The following is a 20,000-nucleotide window of genomic DNA, read 5'->3' on the forward strand; positions in this document are numbered from 1 at the left end:
CGCACGCACACACACATATCTGTCTATCAATGCATATATATATATATATGTGTGTGTGTGTGTGTGTGTGTGTGTGTGTGTGTGTGTGTGTGTGCGTGTATGTGTAGACAGACAGACAGATAGATAGATAGACACACTTGCATGTATGTGTAGACAGACAGACAGACAGATAGACAGACAGATAGATAGATAGATAGACAGATAGACAGACAGATAGATAGACACACATTTCGTACAACATAATAGTGGAGGGAAACAAGTGCAGGTAACAACTAAACAAACCTTCCATTATTTCAGAATAACTTAGGAAAGACGTAGGTATATTAAGAGGAATATATATATATTCATTTATTTATTTCTGTGTGTGTGTGTGTGTGTGTGTGTGTGTGTGTGTGTGTGTGTGTGTGTGTGTGTGTGTGTGTGTGTGCGAGCGCGATATCCTACCTTCTGAATACCCAGGTGATCCAGAAGACGGAACTGAGCGTGGACCATGTCCGTCACACTGACGATGGGAAAGGTCGTGGCAAACGGCTGTCAGAATACACATGATGAAGATAAAACGATAGGTTTCATGATTCTGCCAAATACAATACCTGGACATCTGATGATGGCAGTTTATAAGCGAGAGAGAGAGAGGGAGAGAGATGTGGGACCTACTCGATCGGGGGCACACACACACAAAAAAAAATCAGACACATGGTAACCCCCCCCCCACCCCACCACTACCACCACCCCTCTCCCCTTAACGCCACCTCCCACCCTGTCCTTTTCCTCTCTGCCTTCCCCATTCAGGACAGTGTGTGAGAAATCAGTTGCAGCAAAAGCATTACAATGTAATGCAATGGACTGCAATGCAATGCACTACACTACACTACATTACACTTCACTGCCCCACAGGAGGAGGTGCACGGTAATGCGTGTGTGTGTGTGTGTGTTGGAGCTCATGTACGTTTATATGTATTTGACTGTGCTTTCATATATGTGAAACTGCATGTCTGGTGCATTTCTGTTATGCATGTGTGGGTGTATGTGTGAATGTGTGTCTTCATATTTTACATTTATTTGCTTATTTATCACCATTGTTGTCTTATTTATTTATTTATTTATGTTTTATTATTATCATTTTATTAGTATTACTAATATTATTACTACTACCTTTTTCTATGTTATAATTATTATTTATTTATTTATTTATTTATGCAAGCTTATCTATTATTTATTCCCCCGTTGTTTTGGTTTTTTTTTGTTTTTTTTTTTGTTTTTTTGTTTTTTGTGTGTGTGTTCTCAAGGCCTGACTAAGCGCGTTGGGTTACGCTGCTGGTCAGGCATCTGCTTGGCAGATGTGGTGTAGCGTATATGGTTTTGTCCGAACGCAGTGACGCCTCCTTGAGCTACTGAAACTGAAACTGAAACGCACCACACCACAATACATCGCAGTGCAGCCGTGCAATGCAATGCAAAACAATACAGTCCAACTCAACCCAACCCAACCCAACCCAACCCGATACAATACAATTCTCTGGAAAGCGGTTCACGAGCTACCATATCATGATGTTTTCGATCTGCTGTGTGTGTGTGTGTGTGTGTGTGTGTGTGTGTGTGTGTGTGTGTGTGTGTGTGTGTGTGATGTTTTCGATCTGCTGTGTGTATACTGTGACAGTTGTACCGTCTGCGAAAAGGAAGCGTCTGGAGTATTCTGTCTGCGTTTGAACGAGTATGGAAGTTCAGATCCAGGAATGGCTAAGTTAAGAGTTAAAAGACATTCATTACCACACAAAAAAACACAAAAAACAAACAAAAAAAAACCACCCCACCAATCTTGTTAAAGAGAAGAATCACCACAACAGGCATTCCACACGATTTTCAGACGCCTTGACACAACTACGATATCATTGTAGTGTGTGCCGTTTTCATCAATACTGGACTTGTTCCGTTTTTAGGCTTGAAATCGCGGCACAGTTCCGTAAAAAAAAACATCTACTATGATAGAAGAAATGAGAAATACACAGGGAAGCAGAAAAGGGTTCCACTGCAATTTGGTTACGACATACTTTCCGCATGGGAGAGCAGTCCGAATTTCACACAATGAAATCTACTGTGAAAAAAAGTAAATACATTACAACATAAATAAAGCAACTGTGCAATGCACTAATACACCAAATTTGCGCTTTTAAAACACGAAAATGAAAAGAAAGATAGAAAGAAAAAAGGACCGAAAATGAAACAAAAGAAAAGAAAAAAAAAAGGACCGAAATAAAGAAAAGGGGGAGAAAAAAGAACTGTCTGGTTTTGGCCTAACATGAATAAAACACACACTGATCGACCTACCTTTCCCGTGAGTGGATCTATAGATGATGGACCCCTTCAGAAAGCGAGAAAGAGAGAAAAAAAAGAAGAAGAAAGAGACCCTTCAATATCATATTACTGACAATCATTTTTAAAGTCAGGTTGCACAATAATTAATTTCAATGATGTAATGTCTGTTTGATGTCTAATTAAAGGACAGTTTCTCGCTGGACTTAACCCTTTCACCACCAGTCAATTCAGAGCACAAAATTCCCTTGTACTACGAGGGTCATTCAATAAATAAGGTGAATTTTTCGGTATAAGGACTTCTAATACAGATAGAAGCTTACTTTTTTTTTCTTTCTTTTTTTTTTGTTTTACTTCTTTTTCACATGGATTTAATTTGTTTTGCAGATTAAAAAAAACTTTGAGAGTTTTGGCGATTAACAAAGATGGCCGACCAAGAAGCATGCTCCAGGATTGAACAGCGGTCAGTTATCAAGTTTTTGGTTGCTGAAGGGTGCAAACCAGTTGAAATTCATAGGAGAATGTCAACTGTGTATGGTGCCACATGTTTCAGCCGAAAAAATGTCTACAAGTGGGCTAAATTGTTTAAAGAAGGACGGAGCAGTGTTGAGGATGAAGACAGGCCTGGAAGGCCTACAGAAGTGAGGTCTCCTGAGGTGATCGAATCAGTCAATGACCTCATTCAGTCTGACAGAAGGGTGACAGTGGATGACATTGCAAGGACTTTGAGCTTATCTGTTGGGACAGCACACAAAATTGTCCATGATGACCTTGGCTACTCGAAGGTCAGCTGCCGGTGGGTGTCAAAGATGCAAGGCCTCACACAGCAGCCCGAACGGTGCAGACCATCAACGAGCTGGGCTGGGAACTGCTCCCTCATCCCCCTTACAGCCCAGACCTTGCCCCTTCAGACTTTCACCTGTTTGGTCCCTTGAAAGCGTTCACGAGAGGCACGAAGTTTGAAAGTGACGATGAAGTCAAAAGTGTTGTGAGCGATTGGCTGAGACATCAGTCCAAAGATTTTTACGCTGAGGGAATACGGAAGCTTGTGCACAGATGGGAAAAGTGTGTGACAGTGCTGGGAGACTACGTTGAAAAAAAAAAGAAGTAAGCTTCTATCTGTATTAGAAGTCCTTATACCGAAAAATTCACCTTATTTATTGAATGACCCTCGTATAAACACAGAAAAGACAGTGGCTAAGAACAGCTGGGGATTCCCCCTGCGATGTATAGAAAATATGGTTTATCCTACCACCGAACATTAAGAGCAGTAGGTTCATGGATAACAGACCAATGAATGGTCACCTTTCAGTGACATGGGTCCTCTACCAGGCCTGTGCATAAATGCGAGCTTGGCGGTGAAAGGATTAATGTTGGGAGCATGTGGTGGTATGTCAGGCTTTTGAATTTACCTTCGTAGTCACTCTGTGCCTTTGCCTACTAGTCAAAAATGAACATTGAAATGGATGGCTCCGTTTTTCACCACATATCGTTTCTAGACCATCATACACATACATACAACAGACATACACACAACAGCAATATATACAACACTGTGATCATCTGTATGTGTGACGGGACATTCAAGAAAAAAAAAGAAGAAGAAAAAATCGTATGAAAAACAAACAAACAAACAAAAGATGAAAGAACAAATTAATAATCAATGAATCAATCAATCAGTCAAGCTATAATCATAAGTATGTGTGACGTGACATTAAACAGAATACAAACAAGTAAAAATCGTATGAATAAATAAAGAAACAGACAAATACATAAATAAACAAATGAATAAATAAACTGATTAATTTGAAATATATATATATATATATATATATATATATATATATATATATATATAATGAATAGATAGATAATGAATAAAGAAGAAAGAAATCAGTAACTAACTAACTAACTAACCAGCTAGCTAACTAACTAAACAGGTAAATGAAGGTATACAAACGAGGATCCGTAGCAGCCTCCCAGATTGTTGTTACAGATGACGAAGAACTTGGACGTGTCCACGGCACTCCCTGGTCCCACAAACTTCTCCCACCAACCTGGACGGGGGTCCTCCTGGAAGTGTCACCAAGAGAGTGACTGGAATGTTGAAATTCCAAAGGGACTGCGTAAAAATGGTTGTTAATTTTGCTCATTTTTTGATTGATATCTTGGAAGTGTTACCAAGAGAGTGACTGGAATGTTGAAATTCCAAAGGGACTGCGTAAAAATGGTGGTTAATTTTGCTCATTTTTTGATTGATATCTTGGAAGTGTTACCAAGAGAGTGACTGGAATGTTGAAATTCCAAAGGGACTGCGTTAAAATGGTTGTTAATTTTGTTTATTTGATTAATGTCTTGGAAGTGTCACCAAGAGAGTGACTGAAATGTTGAAATTCCAAAGGGACTGCGTTAAAATGGTTGTCAGTTTTGTTAAATTGATTAATGTCTTGGAAGTGTCACCAAGAGAGTAACTGAAATGTTGAAATTCCAAAGGGACTGCGTTAAAATGGCTGTTAATTTTGCTCAATTGATTGATGTCTTGGAAGTGTCACCAAGAGAGTGACTGAAATGTTGAAATTCCAACGGGACTGCGTTAAAATGGTTGTCAGTTTTGTTAATTTGGTTGGTCCTGGAAAAGTGAGACCAAAAGAGTAACTGAAATATGAAAATTCCAACGAGACTGCTTTAAAATGGTTGTTAATTTTGCTCATTTGATTGATATCTTGGAAGTGTCACCAAGAGAGTGACTGAAATGTTGAAATTCCAAAGGGACTGCGTTAAAATGGTTGTTAAATTTGTTAAATTGATTAATGTCTTGGAAGTGTCACCAAGAGAGTGACTGAAATGTTACAATTCCAAAGAGACTGCGTTAAAATGGTCGCTAATTTGATTGATTTCTTTAAAAGCCCTGAAAATACAATGATATGTCTGTTCTGACTTATTTAATGAAAAACAACAACCCAAATTCAATTTATAAAATGTCCCATTTCTTGTGATATGGAGGCTAAATGCTTACACATCAGAATTATCAAAATCAGTGGGTTCGTGTTTAATTTCATCTATTTATTTTTAGAGTCTGAAATCTTCTTTTCCGTATGGCTATAGGTCAAAATAACCAAGCTTTCAATTGAATACTTTATACCTCTTCTATGTTACTTTTAGAGTACTACGCGAAGACGTCTTTGAAAATCGACAAGGTAATAGTTCTGAAGAACATTCTCCAAATCTTACTTGACGACTATATAGACTTCGATATTCCTGCAGATTTGGCCTTTGTTATCCATAGAGCTATAAGTCAAATGTCCTTGGTCACCCATTTGATGTGGGTACTTTCTATACCTTACACACACACACACACACACACACACACACACACACACACACACACACACACACACACACAGGGAAACAAAAGGCACATTAAGACATCTTCAAAATCAAGGTAACAGCAACCTAACGCCTATCCAGAAGCTCCTTTTGTTACCCACAGGACTATTTCTTAATCTCCTGGGTCACCGAACTATCACGAAAACCTTATTCTCATACACAGCCACACACCCGTTTAAATCAAGATAAATAGTACCCAGAACATCACCTCCATCTTACCTGAGCACTACTCAGAATTCTGAGCTCCTGGAGATTCGAGCTTTTATTTTCTTCACAGCTAATTATCGAATCTCATGGATCATACATTCTGATTTTACACCCCTCGCACACAATGATTAGACTCACACATTAAGAATTTCCTCCAAAATCAAGATACCAGTATTAAGAGCACCACAAAAAATCCGACGATTTGTCAGAAATAATGCTCTTGGAGATTTGAAAACCTATTATTATTCATACTATGATGTTGATACTAATCAAGACTCTTTAACTCTTTCCATACGAACGGCGAAAGAGACGACGTTAACAGCGTTTCTCCCCAATTACCATCATCAAAATATTGCAAGTGGAAGGCTCTTATACTGAAGAGGTGAATGTTGACAAAGAATACCACAATTCTGACGACGGAAGCTAAAGGTTGGGTCATTCACACACCCACTGGACATCCGAGGGTTCTGTGTAGAGGAGAAGAGAGGACTGGCCGTACTGAGTGAGTTAAATCAAGATAAACAGTAGCCAGAACATCACCTCCATCTTACCTGAGCACTACTCAGAATTCTGAGCTCCTGGAGATTCGAGCTTTTATTTTCTTCACAGCTAATTATCGAATCTCATGGATCATACATTCTGATTTTACACCCCTCGCACACAATGATTAGACTCACACATTAAGAATTTCCTCCAAAATCAAGATACCAGTATTAAGAGCACCACAAAAAATCCGACGATTTGTCAGAAATAATGCTCTTGGAGATTTGAAAACCTATTATTATTCATACAGATATAGGTAAAATGTCCTAGGTCTCCTAACTATGATGTTGATACTAATCAAGACTCTTTAAGCAGCCGTATAGACACATAGATGAAGACGATTCTTCATCAACATGGCAACAATAACGTCATCAAAGTCTTACCTGATAACATCAACAAAGTCTCACTCGATGAGTTTAGCAGAATCTTACCCCATGACATCATTAAACTCTCACCTGACATGATCAAAATGGTACTTGATGACAACATCAAAATTTTAACATGATGACATCGTAGAAAAATTTCCTGACATCATCAAAATATTACCTGATAAGCCGACGAAATCTTACTTGACATCAAAATCTTACCTGATGATTTCAACAAAATCTTATTTACACGATTACAGCATCACAATCTTATCTGCAAACATCAACAGGATTTTATTATTTTCGTCTCTAGACATCCAGGAACATCATTTTGACCCACAAGTTCATAGAAAGCGGTTCAAAGAGAGAAAACCCTGCCTGACTGCATCGACAACACCTTACCTTACGATATTATTAAAATTTACATAATGATACCAACCATCGAAATCTCTCCAAACAAGACCGTAATCTTGCTGAATGATATAACTAAAATCTGCCCAATGACACCATCAAAATCTTCTTGATAACATCACTAAAATCTATCTGATAACACCTTAGGAATCTTACATGACAATATCATTAATATCTTGCCTGATAATTTCACTAAAATCTACTTGGTAACGCCATCGAAGTCTTACCTGAGAACATCACTGAAATCTAAAATGACACCACAGAAATCTTACTTGATGATATTTGTATACCTCTCTTTTTTCTTTCTTTTTTTGGGGGGTTTTGTTTTGTTTTCGTTTTGTTTGTTTGTTTGTTTTGTCACAACGAATTTCTCTGTGTAAAATTCGGGCTGCTCTGCCCAGGGAGAGCGCGTCGCTACACCACAGCGCCACCCCCTTTTTTTTCTTCTTTTTTTTTGTATTTTTTCCTGCATGCAGTTTTATTTGTTTTTCCTATCAAAGTGGATTTTTCTACAGAATTTTGCCAGGAACAACCCTTTTGTGGGTTCTTTTACGTGCGCTAAGTGCATGCTGCACACGGGACCTCGGTTTATCGTTTCATCCGAATGACTAGCGTCCAGACCACCACTCAAGGTCTAGAGGAGGGGGAGAAAATATCGGCGGCTGAGTCGTGATTCGAACCACCGCGTTCAGATTCTCTCAATTCCAAGGCAGACGCGTTACCTCTAGGCCATAACTCCACATTAGATATCACAAATATCTTACTTGATATCACTAAAATCCACCAAACAACATCACGAACTCTTGCCTGATAAATCACACCACAATCTGCCTGATAGCACCACCAGAATCTTACGGGGTGGCTCTTGGCTTACCGGGTGGGACTTGGTTTACCACGGGTGGCTCTTGGCTTACCGGGTGGGACTTGGTTTACCACGGGTCTTACCACGGGTGGCTCTTGGTTTACCGCGGGTGGCTCTTGGCTTACCGGGTGGCACTTGGTTTACCGCAGGTGGATCTTGGCTTACCGGGTGGCTTACCAGGTGGCACTTGGCTTACCGGTGGCTCTTGGCTTACCGGGGGGATTTGGTTTACCGCGCGTGGCTCTTGGCTTACCGCGGGTGGCACTTGGCTTACCGGGTGGCACTTGGCTCACATGGTGGGACTTGGTTTACCGCGGGTGGCTCTTGGCTTACCGGGTGGCTCTTTGCTTACCGGGTGGCTCTTGGCTTACCGGGTGGGTGGCTCTTGGCTTACAGGGTGGCTCTTTGCTTACCGGGTGAGTGGCTCTTGGCTTACCGGGTGGGTGGCTCTTGGCTAACCGCGGGTGGCTCTCGGCTTACCGGGTGGCTCTTGGCGTGGGAACTAAGAGAAAACCCAGCGTGGACCAGCACAGCGTTGGAGCGGTCCTCGTTCAGCGTGCCCCAGGTCTCGTAGGCCACGTGCAGTTCTGGCAGTACGCCGTTGTTGTACTTCATGTGAAACGGCTCCTGGCTGGTGAACACTGTGTAGCCTGTGGTGATCTTGTCATTGCCCGGTTCTGGGCCTTGTGTGGTACTGTGTGCAGAAAGAAAGGTGGGTACTTTTTGTTATTGCCACAAAAAGTTTACGCCAAAATATGCTTACATAATAACACTGAGCTATATTGTTAATATAATATAATATAATATAATATAATATAATATAATATAATATTTTACGAAACCTTAGAAACCGGATTTGATTCAAATAATACACTTCACTTCAAAAAGGATACCATTGTTAATATAATACGAAGCCTTAGAAAAACCGGATTTGGGTCAAATACTACACTTCACTTCAAAAAGAGAGACCATTATTCGTGATCACACACTTTCGCAACACTATAAAGAAGTGAATATTGTTACCATACCCTGGTATATTCGTAACGTAATTCATTTTTGGCAGATAGGTGGTTTTTGTTTGTTTGTTTGTTTGTTTTGTGGGTTTTTTTTTCAGGGGTGGTGGTGGCAAATTCATCACCTTTGGGGAAAATACAATGAAAAATGAGACCGAGAGGCTAGTGTAAGATCAAACGAACACACACCTGAAGCATTTAACAAGGTAGTACAGAAAAACAGGGGTAGATGAACAACTCCTCTGACACGAAATGGTTTTACACTAACTCTTTTCAAAAATGAATCGGGGGAGAAGATGACACGGGAAATAAATCCATGATGAGTCATGCCAGCTGGAATGCATTTTGTCAGTCGTCTCTACCCAGGTAGGCAGCCCGGCTGTTGGGCAAATGACTCCGTGTTTGTAACTAGTGCTTAGAGTTTGGTGTCTGATGGAAGGCAGGCGCTATATAAGCTTTCATAATGATATGTTAAAACAATATAATATTTATGATTAAGTGACTCAGCCATGTATAGTCGCTATGGCAATGATGTCAAAAACAAGCGCCTCTCCCTTGGGACGGAGAGTAGGCCGAATTTAACACAAAGAAGACTGTTGTGATAATGCAAGACTAGACAATACTGTACAACACAGGTACAATACAATGCAACGCAATACAGTACAGTTCAGCACAACACAACACAACAAGAACACAACACCACACATAACAATACAATACAATACAATACAATACACATGAAGGGAAGACCATGCAATAATATGGAGAAAAAAACTTGGAATATATATATATATATATATATATATATATATACCTACGTACTCACCCAGCCATGATGAGAAAACAGCAAACAAACCAAGTGTCACGGTTCAGTGACCCGCTGATCAGCAGTCTACCACAACTGAATAAACCACAGCTTGCCTCACGAGTGTTCAGAGACTCGTCCAAAAAAAACACAGCAATAGTCAACTGATGAAGTGCCACCCTCACTACTTAAATAGACTATGGTTCCGTCATCAGCCGTCACGTTGTGAAACTGAAATGCAACGTGCAAGCATACCATAGGCTTTAAGCTTGTTGGTGCTCTTTTGTCACTGCTTGTACTTGAAAATCCACGTGTGCTGTTGAACGATTAAAGATTATTTAAACAATCAACGCAGTTTTATGGAATATGTTTATTGCAGGTTGCTGATGTCTGTGATTCGCCATTCTGCATCAAACGCAAACAGTATGATACGTTCGGTCGGGAGTTGGTTATGCTGCGGTATATGCACTGATAATTTACATAGAAACACTTTTTAAAAAATCCTCTAAGCCAGGACTCATGCACAGAGAATTAAAGTGATGAACCCACAAACTGTGCAGGCTGAACCTTATTCAGTAATCGCAACCATAACCATAACACAAACGACTGTTTTATAATAGCAGCCAGCAGTCCGTGAGAGAATATCAACGGAACGGAACACACAAGAAGGACACAGCAGAGTACCGCGCACCATTCGCAATATTGCCAGAAAATGCAGACAATACACGTTCGTGGTGACAGTCCCCCGACACTTAATGTCATTTCTCAAAGGGACGTAAGTTTGCTGCAGTGTGGTTTGCGTGCAGGGTTACGTGTGCAAAGCAATAGTGGGTCGCCTGGCTGCTTGCAGTGACCGAGAGGCTCGGGAAAGATCAATATACCAACCTTAGACGCTGCTCATCAACAGAAATTCGAAACAGAAAAAGTAAATGCTGGCTGGCTTGTTACTTCGTTGTCTGTTTATAATAAATTCATTTGTGCACCCAGCAAGTAGATAAGTTCATTTGTGCTCTCAGCAAGTAAGTTTTGAAAATAGAGATAGAAATAGATAAATAAAATTTATAAAAGCGCTCAACGACTTAGTACACAGTTAGAACTCTTCTTCTTCTTAACAGAAACGACGAAATAATGTGATATTTTAGAAGAAAAAAAATGTGGATCTTGATGAATTAATATCAGTGGTGCTAAATGATTTTCCTGCGGCGTACATATCTAATGCGCACCGATAGAAATTACCAGCTATCACTGTGTAGTTTCGATATAGACGCAAACAGAACACACGCTGAACAGGCCTCCAGGCATATTCTATTTCCAGTCGTTACTGCTGTTGCTACCAATTTAGAGTCGGTAGTTGTTTTTGTTCCAACAAATTATATCTTCCCGACAGGCATGAAATATTATGTTTCTTGGGTAACGTTCGTTCAGTTGATGAAAAATTCGGTCACATTTCAAAACAACAACTCTCTCTCTCTCTCTCTCTCTTCTTCTTCAGTTCTTCTTCCATAGATTTCCCAGCCAGCATGCAGTATGGGGATGGGGAGAGATGGGTGTGGTGACGCAGCGGAGGCGGGGTCGGGGGTCGGGGTGGGGGATTAGATGGGAAGGGGCAGTAGACCCCCACCCCCACTCCCACCCCCAGCCCACCCTGCTAGGGAGACAGTGCTAAACCAGGACATCTTGGAGAACAACTTGAGATCAACTGTGTCAGTTGAAGTAGAATTTTAAGTGAACTTATATATCGATGAGGACAATTTGAGCTTAAAACAAAAATAGATAGATTCATAGACCAATCAAAGCCATATGCTCTCCCATCACCCGTTGCGACGATAATCTGCAAAGCTTCCTGCAATGTATCGTTCCAGATTCCAGGGGTGGGAGGGAAGGGTGATGCTTTACATGAGTGCCGCAACAACCCGAGCCTAAAGGTCTCCAGGGTGGGAGCAGACACTGTTTCCTGTTAGGGCGTTCAAGTCGATGACGGTATACAGGGGCAGAAGGAGAACTTCCTGCAGGCAGCTGCTGAAGACTGGATCGAGTCGCAAGGCTTGGCTATGCTGGTGCCGGACTTGATGAGGGCATGAGGCGTGGATTCAGGAAGTTATTGCTGATCAGTGCGGACCAGGGCGTTGTGGATTTCAGTTGTAGAGAATTGTGACTCTGGTCCGAAATTCTGTGTTACTGAATAGATGGTTGCTTCAGCTAGGAATGCTGACGCTCGAAAGACCAAGACTGAATCTGACAGAGCGCTTCTGGATGGACTCAGCTCTATTGATAATCTTTGGCTTCGTGTAACGGATAATATGCAGCATCTAGCCTGTACATAGTCTAGACAGGGCATTGTTGTGCAGGGTATATTGAAAGTTGTTTGGACTTCGGCTTCGTGTAACGGATAGTACGCAGCACTTCTCGGGGTGGAATTTCATGTTGTCACACATCTCCTACTTGGCTATCTGGTCTTGGATTTGCTCAGGACTGCAGCATCGTTGCTGTGTGTGTGTGTGTGTGTGTGTGCGTGAAGACGGTTCAGTTGATTTCCAGGAAATGATGGGCACGAACAAAGCACATGAAGTAGATGTTGGTTTCCGTCGACACTCTTTTTCTTCATGCACCTGCATGACGATTAAGTCTCAGGCGCCTGACGATAAAGTCTCGATAACCGCTTCATGTGTAACACAACATCGGGAATATTTCTCCTTTTTGGAGGCTGTCAGTGAGTCATTAAGATGAATTTACACTCCTCCAACCCCTTGCCTTATTTACATACATAGCCCCCCAAAAAGCTCCATTATTATTTAGGAACTATTAACCCCTTATTTGCATGTGACCTCAGAAAATCTCCATTATGGTCTCATGGACTAACGACCCCTTATTTGCATCTGACATTGGAACGCTCCATTACAGTCTCGGGGACTTATGATTTCTTATTTGCAGATGACCCCAGAAAGCTGCATTACAATCTTTGGGACTAATGACCCCAGATTTGCATGTGACCTTGGAAAGCTCCACAATAGTCTCACGGACAATATCTCCACTTACCTGTGTGGCGAAGCAGCCACGGTGTAAATAAATTATATGCATGTCACTTGCCCAAAGATGCATGGAGAACTGCTGTGTAACCACTTTAACTGCACACATTCAGCTGCCACATATGACAACGCTCAGCTTGTATCAGATAATCATATTAACAAAAGCTTACAGTTGGGCCAACAGCAAAGTGAGAGCTGTCTGACCAATGGTTTCTCCACGGCCACTGCAATGGAAATTCATTCACAGCTTAGTCTTTTGTGAAGGACTCTAACTCTAAAATCAGGAGGCAAGATATAGCACTGGCTTGAAGTGCTACAGCCTTAGGGGCGAGTTGGCCTTTGGGAACCATCCTAACGCTGACTGTCCTAAAACCCTCTTGGCTCAGAGAGTTGGGATCACTTGAGCAAGACACTCTCCACTATAATCAAATAATAATATAATAATAATCATCATCATCATAATCCAGACTCATAAACTTCTGAGATAGGGAGCTTGTAGTATTTACAAAGAAAGTTTGTGTTTTTGTTTTTTTTTTACTGTATATATATATATATATATATATTTAGAATGACCTACTATGCACAAACAAGCAGTGCATGTGTGTGCTTGTGTGGGTTGTGGTTGTGTGGGTGTGGGCATGCATGTGCGTACTTCAGAATGAAGTCATGAAATATTTTCACACATTTGCACATGTATATACACATAAGAACACACACACACACACAATGATGTAAAAGCTGCTTTATTGTAAAGAAAAATAGCTGTAAATGCAACTATTTATAGTCATCATTAACATTTTTAACAAAAATGTGCATAGTGTCTGCTTGCATAACATTTTTAACAATATTGTACATAGTGTCTGCTTGCATAACCTCACTGAGTACAGAAAAATTTCCAGAAGAAAAGTTAAAAAATGCACAGGTTACTGCTGCTTTCGGGTTTAAATTCATGCCATTCAATGTGTGCATAGAAGACCGCATGTAATATTTTCAAAGCAAACATTTTCCTGTGTGTGTGTATGTGTGCATTCAAGTTTATGTAAATACTAGAGCATATGTATGTACAGAGCATTTATACATTTCCACCACAGTTTTCTATAAAAAAAATTTTAAAATTAAATTAAAAAAAAGAAAAGAAAACTCTCTCAGCAGTATGTATATATATATAGTTTACATTTCATGAATATATATATGGAAGGCTCTTAAGAAATTAATTGGAGCACATCAGGTTTAACTGTTCAGTCTCCACATACTTGCATTTTAAACAATTACATTCTGACAGGCTTTTACAGAGTCATACTGATAACAACAACAACAAGGCAAATTGATATTATATACTTCAGATGCAAAGCAAAATGAAAAATGCTAGATTTACATGGGGGAAAAAAAGCAAAAAATATACCAGTACTTTTAAAAATGGAAAGAATAAATCACAATTCATGGTCAACATTTGTAAACTGGCATTGAACTCTGCAAATATGTGTGTTTGTGGCAAAAAGAATAAATCACTTTTTACACTAAACATCTGTAAATTTGCATTCAGCATGTGTGCGAGGGGAGTGAGGGGGCTGAGGGGGGTGGGGTGGGGGGGGGGGAATGCCCGGGGATGTGCGTGGGTGGAAGATGTTGTAAAAAGAATAAGTCATAACTGAGGTTTCAAGATCTGTAAATTTGTATTCAGCTTGTGTGTGTGTGTCAAGTGTATGTGTGTGTGCACACATGTGTATGCATGTATGTGTGTGTGTCTGTGAGTTATCACACGCATGCTTTTGAGTAGCATGTATGCACAAGCCTGTAACCATAATGAAACTGTTCAGCAGATTATGTGAAACATGAATGACTGTTAAGAATATCTGAGCCAAAAAATATTTCAACATATATTGTGCACCATCACTGACACCCTAATGGAAATACTATCAGTATATGAATACTTGTATGTACAGTGACAACAAAATGTGAAAAAAAATATATATATATTGTCTTTATCCAGCCCAAACTGTTCACAAATTATATCACGGCTTAATATAAAGCCACAGTTCTCTGCACTGTATGGGTTAAGATAAAACAAAGAAAAAAAAATTTTTTAAAAAGAAGAAAGATTAAAACAATATAAAATTGTTACACACAGTGGGCCATTTCTTTTTTTTTTTTTTTTTTTTTTTACATTTCACCAATGACCTTGCAGTAATTGTTTCTCAGACATCAGCTCCAAATCACCGAGTCCTTACAAACATTCTGCCTGAAAATGATTCAGTTCTGATGTAAGTCTGCCTCTTCTGCAACCCGAAAAGTCCTTTCACATACTGATCACATTACCTCTTTGAGCTGAATATACCCAGCTGTTCAGTTTATTATTGCACAGGGGGTTAAAAGATGATCACAAAATCAAATAGCCATAAGCCCCCCCACCCACCCATCAACCCCCCTCCCACCCCCAACCCCACCCCCTCCCGACCCCCAAACCCCCTCCGCACCTCCCCCCTGCACCCCCCGACATTAAAAAAAAAAAAAAAAAAATGAAATGAAATAAAACAAAACATAAAATAACATTAAACAAACAAAAATGATAAAATGAAATAAAATACATTAAAAAAAGAAAAGACCAGAATCAGTGAAAATGTTAACTTTCATTTACCTGAGAAAGAGAAGGGGGGAAAAAATGACAGAAAAACGAAGAACGGAGACGTAGAAAATGAAATACAATATTAAAGAGGAAATTAGTTTTAAAAGTTTGGGAATGCCCTGAATGCAAAGGAGGTAAAGATGAGAAAATGAAAGTGAGACAGAAAGATATGGTCCTTTGTTAAAAACACATTTCACAGACAAAAGGCATAGAGATTTTTTTGTTACAAAAAATATATATACATTCAATTTTTTTTTTTTTTAAATCCAATAGTTATCATAAACCAAAAATGAAAACCATCTTTTTCAAATAAAAATATTGTACAGCTCAGACTTATTCTTTCCTTTTCAAAGGTGGAAACTCCCACAAAGACTTACTATATTCCATATTTATTGCTATCAATGGTTATTAATAAAACAAACAAACAAGGCACTACTCACGAACAAGGATTTATTTCATAGTTATAGCTATAAATGCTAATTAATAAAATAAAGAAACAAGGCATCACTCCTGAGCAAGAATTTCTTTCACTGATTATTACTCTAAACTAACAATATGGTCTCTTTTTCTCTCACTTTCACTTACACACACACACACACACACACACACACACAGAGGAAATGTATGCTTTGCAATCCCATACTATCATTCTGAGCAAAGGAAACAAAGAATACAGACAAATTTACACAACCAGCTCACATCCTGTGAGCAAGAAAAATCATGCATCCAACCATCCTGCAAGTAGTCCCAGACCGCTATTTACACTCAGTGAAATAGTTCACAGACAAAATACATCACATATATTCTGGATCTAACATTCAGAAGGAAAACAAAAAGCAAAATATTAAAATCATACAAAGTGACCAAAGAGACAACAACAGAATGTAAAAAAAAAAAAACCACAAAAAAACCCCACAAACACATACCGTTTATGATTAACTCACTCAGTACGGCCAATCCTCTCTTCTCCTCTACACAGACCCCTCGGATGTCCAGTGGGTGTCTGAATGACCCAACCTTTAGCTTCCGTCATCAGAACTGTGGTATTCTTTGTCAACATTCACCTCTTCAGTATAAGAGCGTTCCGCTTGCAATATTTTGATGATGGTAATTGGGATAAAACGCTGTTAACGTGGTCTCTTTTGCCGTTCATATGGAGAGAGTTAATGTCAAAACTAATCACGTGAAGGCAGCAGTAAGAAGTGCCAGCAACTCTTTAGACAAAAATGTTTTAGGATGTAAAGGATACCTATTACAACAACCGCAATGGTGAAAAGAGAAAGAATTAAGTTTAAAAAAACAACAACAACAAATCAAATCAAATTATGGTGCTTAGAGCCCCGCCCACCACTAAGGCCATCTCAAGGCTATCGCCACGTCAGTACCTACTTCCAGTCAAGGGTTAAAAAAACAAACAAAAAAAAACAAACAAAAAAACTAGTCACCGCTTTAAGCTTTCCACTCAAAGTTTAAAAACCTTCCATAGTTTAAAACCTTCAAATCTGATTAAAAATGTTCACTTCTAACAACAACAAAAAAAACCCCACTGAATCATAAGCATTTAGGTAAACAAAATACTGAACATTTAGGTAATTCAGCAAAGACAAGAGTAGAAGAGACGCTCTATCAGCTTTTTCAATGCATTGAATGCACTGAACAAAACAAAACAAAACAAAACAAAAAAAACCCATTACAAGCACTTTGCATCAACATATTCCAAACACCTTCAGAATTCTTTCCGAATGTGAAGCAAAACCTGTGTACATTCAACAATCATGATCATTCCTAGGCAGATGTTAACAAATGACAAATGACCTTTCTTCTTCTTCTTCTGCGTTCGTGGGCGGCAACTCCCACGTTCACTCGTATGTACACAAGTGGGCATTTACGTATTTGACTGTTTTTACCCCGCCATGTAGGCAGCCATACTCCGCTTTCGGGGGTAAACTGACCTTTCAAAGCAGTCAACAATCATTAACCATTCTTATGCAGATGTCAACAGATGACCAATCCAAATTTCTTGTGGCAGATCAATAAGATTGTCCGACAAAAAAATATCCTGGTACTTTCCTATTACAGACGCAACATAGGAAATAATAAAGTTTCATGATTTTCAAATCTTTAGATGTAGTAAAACAGATGCTGGCAGGGAGTGTCTGTACCAGGAAGATAGCCAGTAGAGGAGATCTCTGCAGGCAGCTTTATCTGCTACAGGGTAGGCTCTAGGCTCTGATCAACATGTTAGGTTTAAGCGACAATCAGGCATCTGCTCCCCTACCCCCTTTCCTATTTTTAAACAGCAGATGTGGTGCAGCCTATATGGCTCAGTCCACACACTTTGACACCTCTTTCATCTTTCCATTACACGACCAACATTGACTTGCCGATGACTCTGTCGTGGCTGATGCATGCTGGGCATTTTCGTATCTCCATAACCCACCGAACACTGACATGGATTACAGGACCTTTGACGTGCATATTTAATCTGCATGTGTATATGCACGAAGGGGGTTCAGGCACTAGCAGGTCTGCACATATGTTGACCTGGGAGATCGGAGAAACCTCCACCCTTTACCCATCAGGCGCTGTTGCTGAGATTCAAACTCAGGACCCTCAGATTGGAAGTCCAATGCTTTAACCCTTCGGCTACTGATGCCCCCCTTTAAACTGAAAACCGAAACTGTGTTACATGGCACAAGGAGAGGTAAGCAGTAAGCACTGTGTATATACACCCACCCTGTCTTATTCAAGATCAAATAAGATAAAGCAGTGTTACTGTATTTGATGAAGTTGTACATTTTCTCTCCTGTCTTGAGCAACATACTGAAGGATTAGACTTTTATATTTTACATTCTGATCGTTTAAACTGGTTGTTTTTTGGGTTTTTTTATAAGGTTTTCTTGCAAAACGCTGTGGTGAAAAAATAAATGTTTGTGATGATGATGGTTTGATGATTCCTTCCTTCCCTTGGTAAATTCTTACCACCATGTGGACTCACTCAAACCATTTATTTATAGTCATTATGTACCACACCTGTGTAAAAACTTAACGTCAAATTCAATGCCGCTAATTATTTATAGTCATTATGTACCACACCTGTGTAAAAACTCAACGTCAAATTCAATGCCGCTAATTATTTATAGTCATTATGTACCACACCTGTGTAAAAACTCAACGTCAAATTCAATGCCGCTAATTATTTATAGTCATTATGTACCACACCTGTGTAAAAACTCAACGTCAAATTCAATGCCGCTAATTATGAAAGTGCCACAGCTGCGTGGGAGGGCAGTATCATGACAATGACCGGTGTCAATAGTTCAAAAGAAATAGCATCATCACTCAGCTTTTTACAAAAATTAAATTCTACTGAATGAATAATTTACATTACATGAATCACTAAACCGATGTTTGTTTGTTTGATTGATGAATTAATGGAGGATAAACAGACACAAACTCACACATTCACAACACATGTGCGCACATGGTAATATGCACATACGCAAAGATGAGTTCACAGACATGTTTTCATGGGCAATCTAAGAGTTGGTCTCAATGCTTTATAGCATAGTAGATATGCATTATCAGTCAGCTATGTTTATACTGGTTCACTGGAAAACAACAGATAATGTGTTTTGTGAAGTACATAATCCATTTTGTTTTCAGTTTACAGCATAGTAGATATGCATTATCAGTCAGCTATGTTTATACTGGTTCATTGGAAAACAACAGATAATGTGTTTTCTGAAGTACATAATCCATTTTGTTTTCAGTTTACAGCATAGTAGATATGCATTATCAGTCAGCTATGTTTATACTGGTTCATTGGAAAACAACAGATAATGTGTTTTCTGAAGTACATAATCCATTTTGTTTTCAGTTTACATACCGACAGGAACATTTTCACATAGTTAGTTCACAGACAGGGTGATACTGGAAGAACTAACATAAAACAACATGAATTTTCAAAATCAAATAACCCTAAATACTGTGCAAAGCAGAGATTAAACATTTCTTTTTTTTTAAACGTCAGCTAATAAAGAACATGATATGAACTCTCTTTATCAATACTTCAGTTTGAGCTCAACAAATCCAGCAAGCAAAATGTTTGGAACATATATATCAACAAAAGATTTATTTTTTTTCAATCAAAACAATTGTTTACTGATAACAGTAAAATTCAGAGATTTGCTTTGTTAATTTTTTTTTTATTAAAAAAAAAAAAAGGAAATAAAGCGTGACCTGGGTACCTAAGATATTCATAATGAGTATAATATAGTCACTGAACATTATTAAGGTCAAAGGTTAAAGGTCCCACAGCATTTTTACAGCCAACCAATGGGGGCATCCACTGGGTTTAAGACTGGGGATCTGAAGACAGGGCCCATACCTCTCTTTCCACAACTTTTACCCAACCCTTTCCTCCCCCACCCCATGTCAGGCAC

The 20,000-nt window shown here is 39.3% G+C and overlaps 2 protein-coding genes across 3 annotated transcripts in view; both read right to left on the bottom strand.

Annotated features, from left to right (window-relative positions):
• LOC143289903 (uncharacterized) overlaps nt 1-10,667 on the bottom strand; it is a 22,028-nt gene extending 11,361 nt beyond the window's left edge. The window contains exons 1-6 of one of the 2 annotated variants that reach the window (XM_076599143.1): nt 10,598-10,667; nt 9,928-10,222; nt 8,569-8,782; nt 4,274-4,386; nt 2,329-2,362; nt 445-531 (exon numbers count right to left, since the gene is read on the bottom strand). In XM_076599143.1, the coding sequence (XP_076455258.1) occupies nt 445-531; nt 2,329-2,362; nt 4,274-4,386; nt 8,569-8,782; nt 9,928-9,935 (456 nt within the window). In that variant the 5' untranslated portion in view covers nt 9,936-10,222; nt 10,598-10,667. Of the gene's footprint in view, nt 1-444; nt 532-2,328; nt 2,363-4,273; nt 4,387-8,568; nt 8,783-9,927 lie in introns of both variants that reach the window. The other variant, XM_076599142.1, reaches the window with a different exon arrangement.
• Nucleotides 10,668-13,658: 2,991 nt separating this feature from the next.
• LOC143289905 (uncharacterized) overlaps nt 13,659-20,000 on the bottom strand; it is a 31,025-nt gene continuing 24,683 nt past the window's right edge. Inside the window, exon 12 of the mRNA XM_076599145.1 lies at nt 13,659-20,000. This exon is cut by the window's right edge and continues 1,728 nt beyond it. The gene's annotated coding sequence lies outside the window, so the exon portion shown is untranslated.

The sequence above is a fragment of the Babylonia areolata genome, chromosome 14 (assembly GCF_041734735.1).
Source record: "Babylonia areolata isolate BAREFJ2019XMU chromosome 14, ASM4173473v1, whole genome shotgun sequence".
NCBI lineage: Eukaryota > Metazoa > Mollusca > Gastropoda > Neogastropoda > Buccinidae > Babylonia > Babylonia areolata.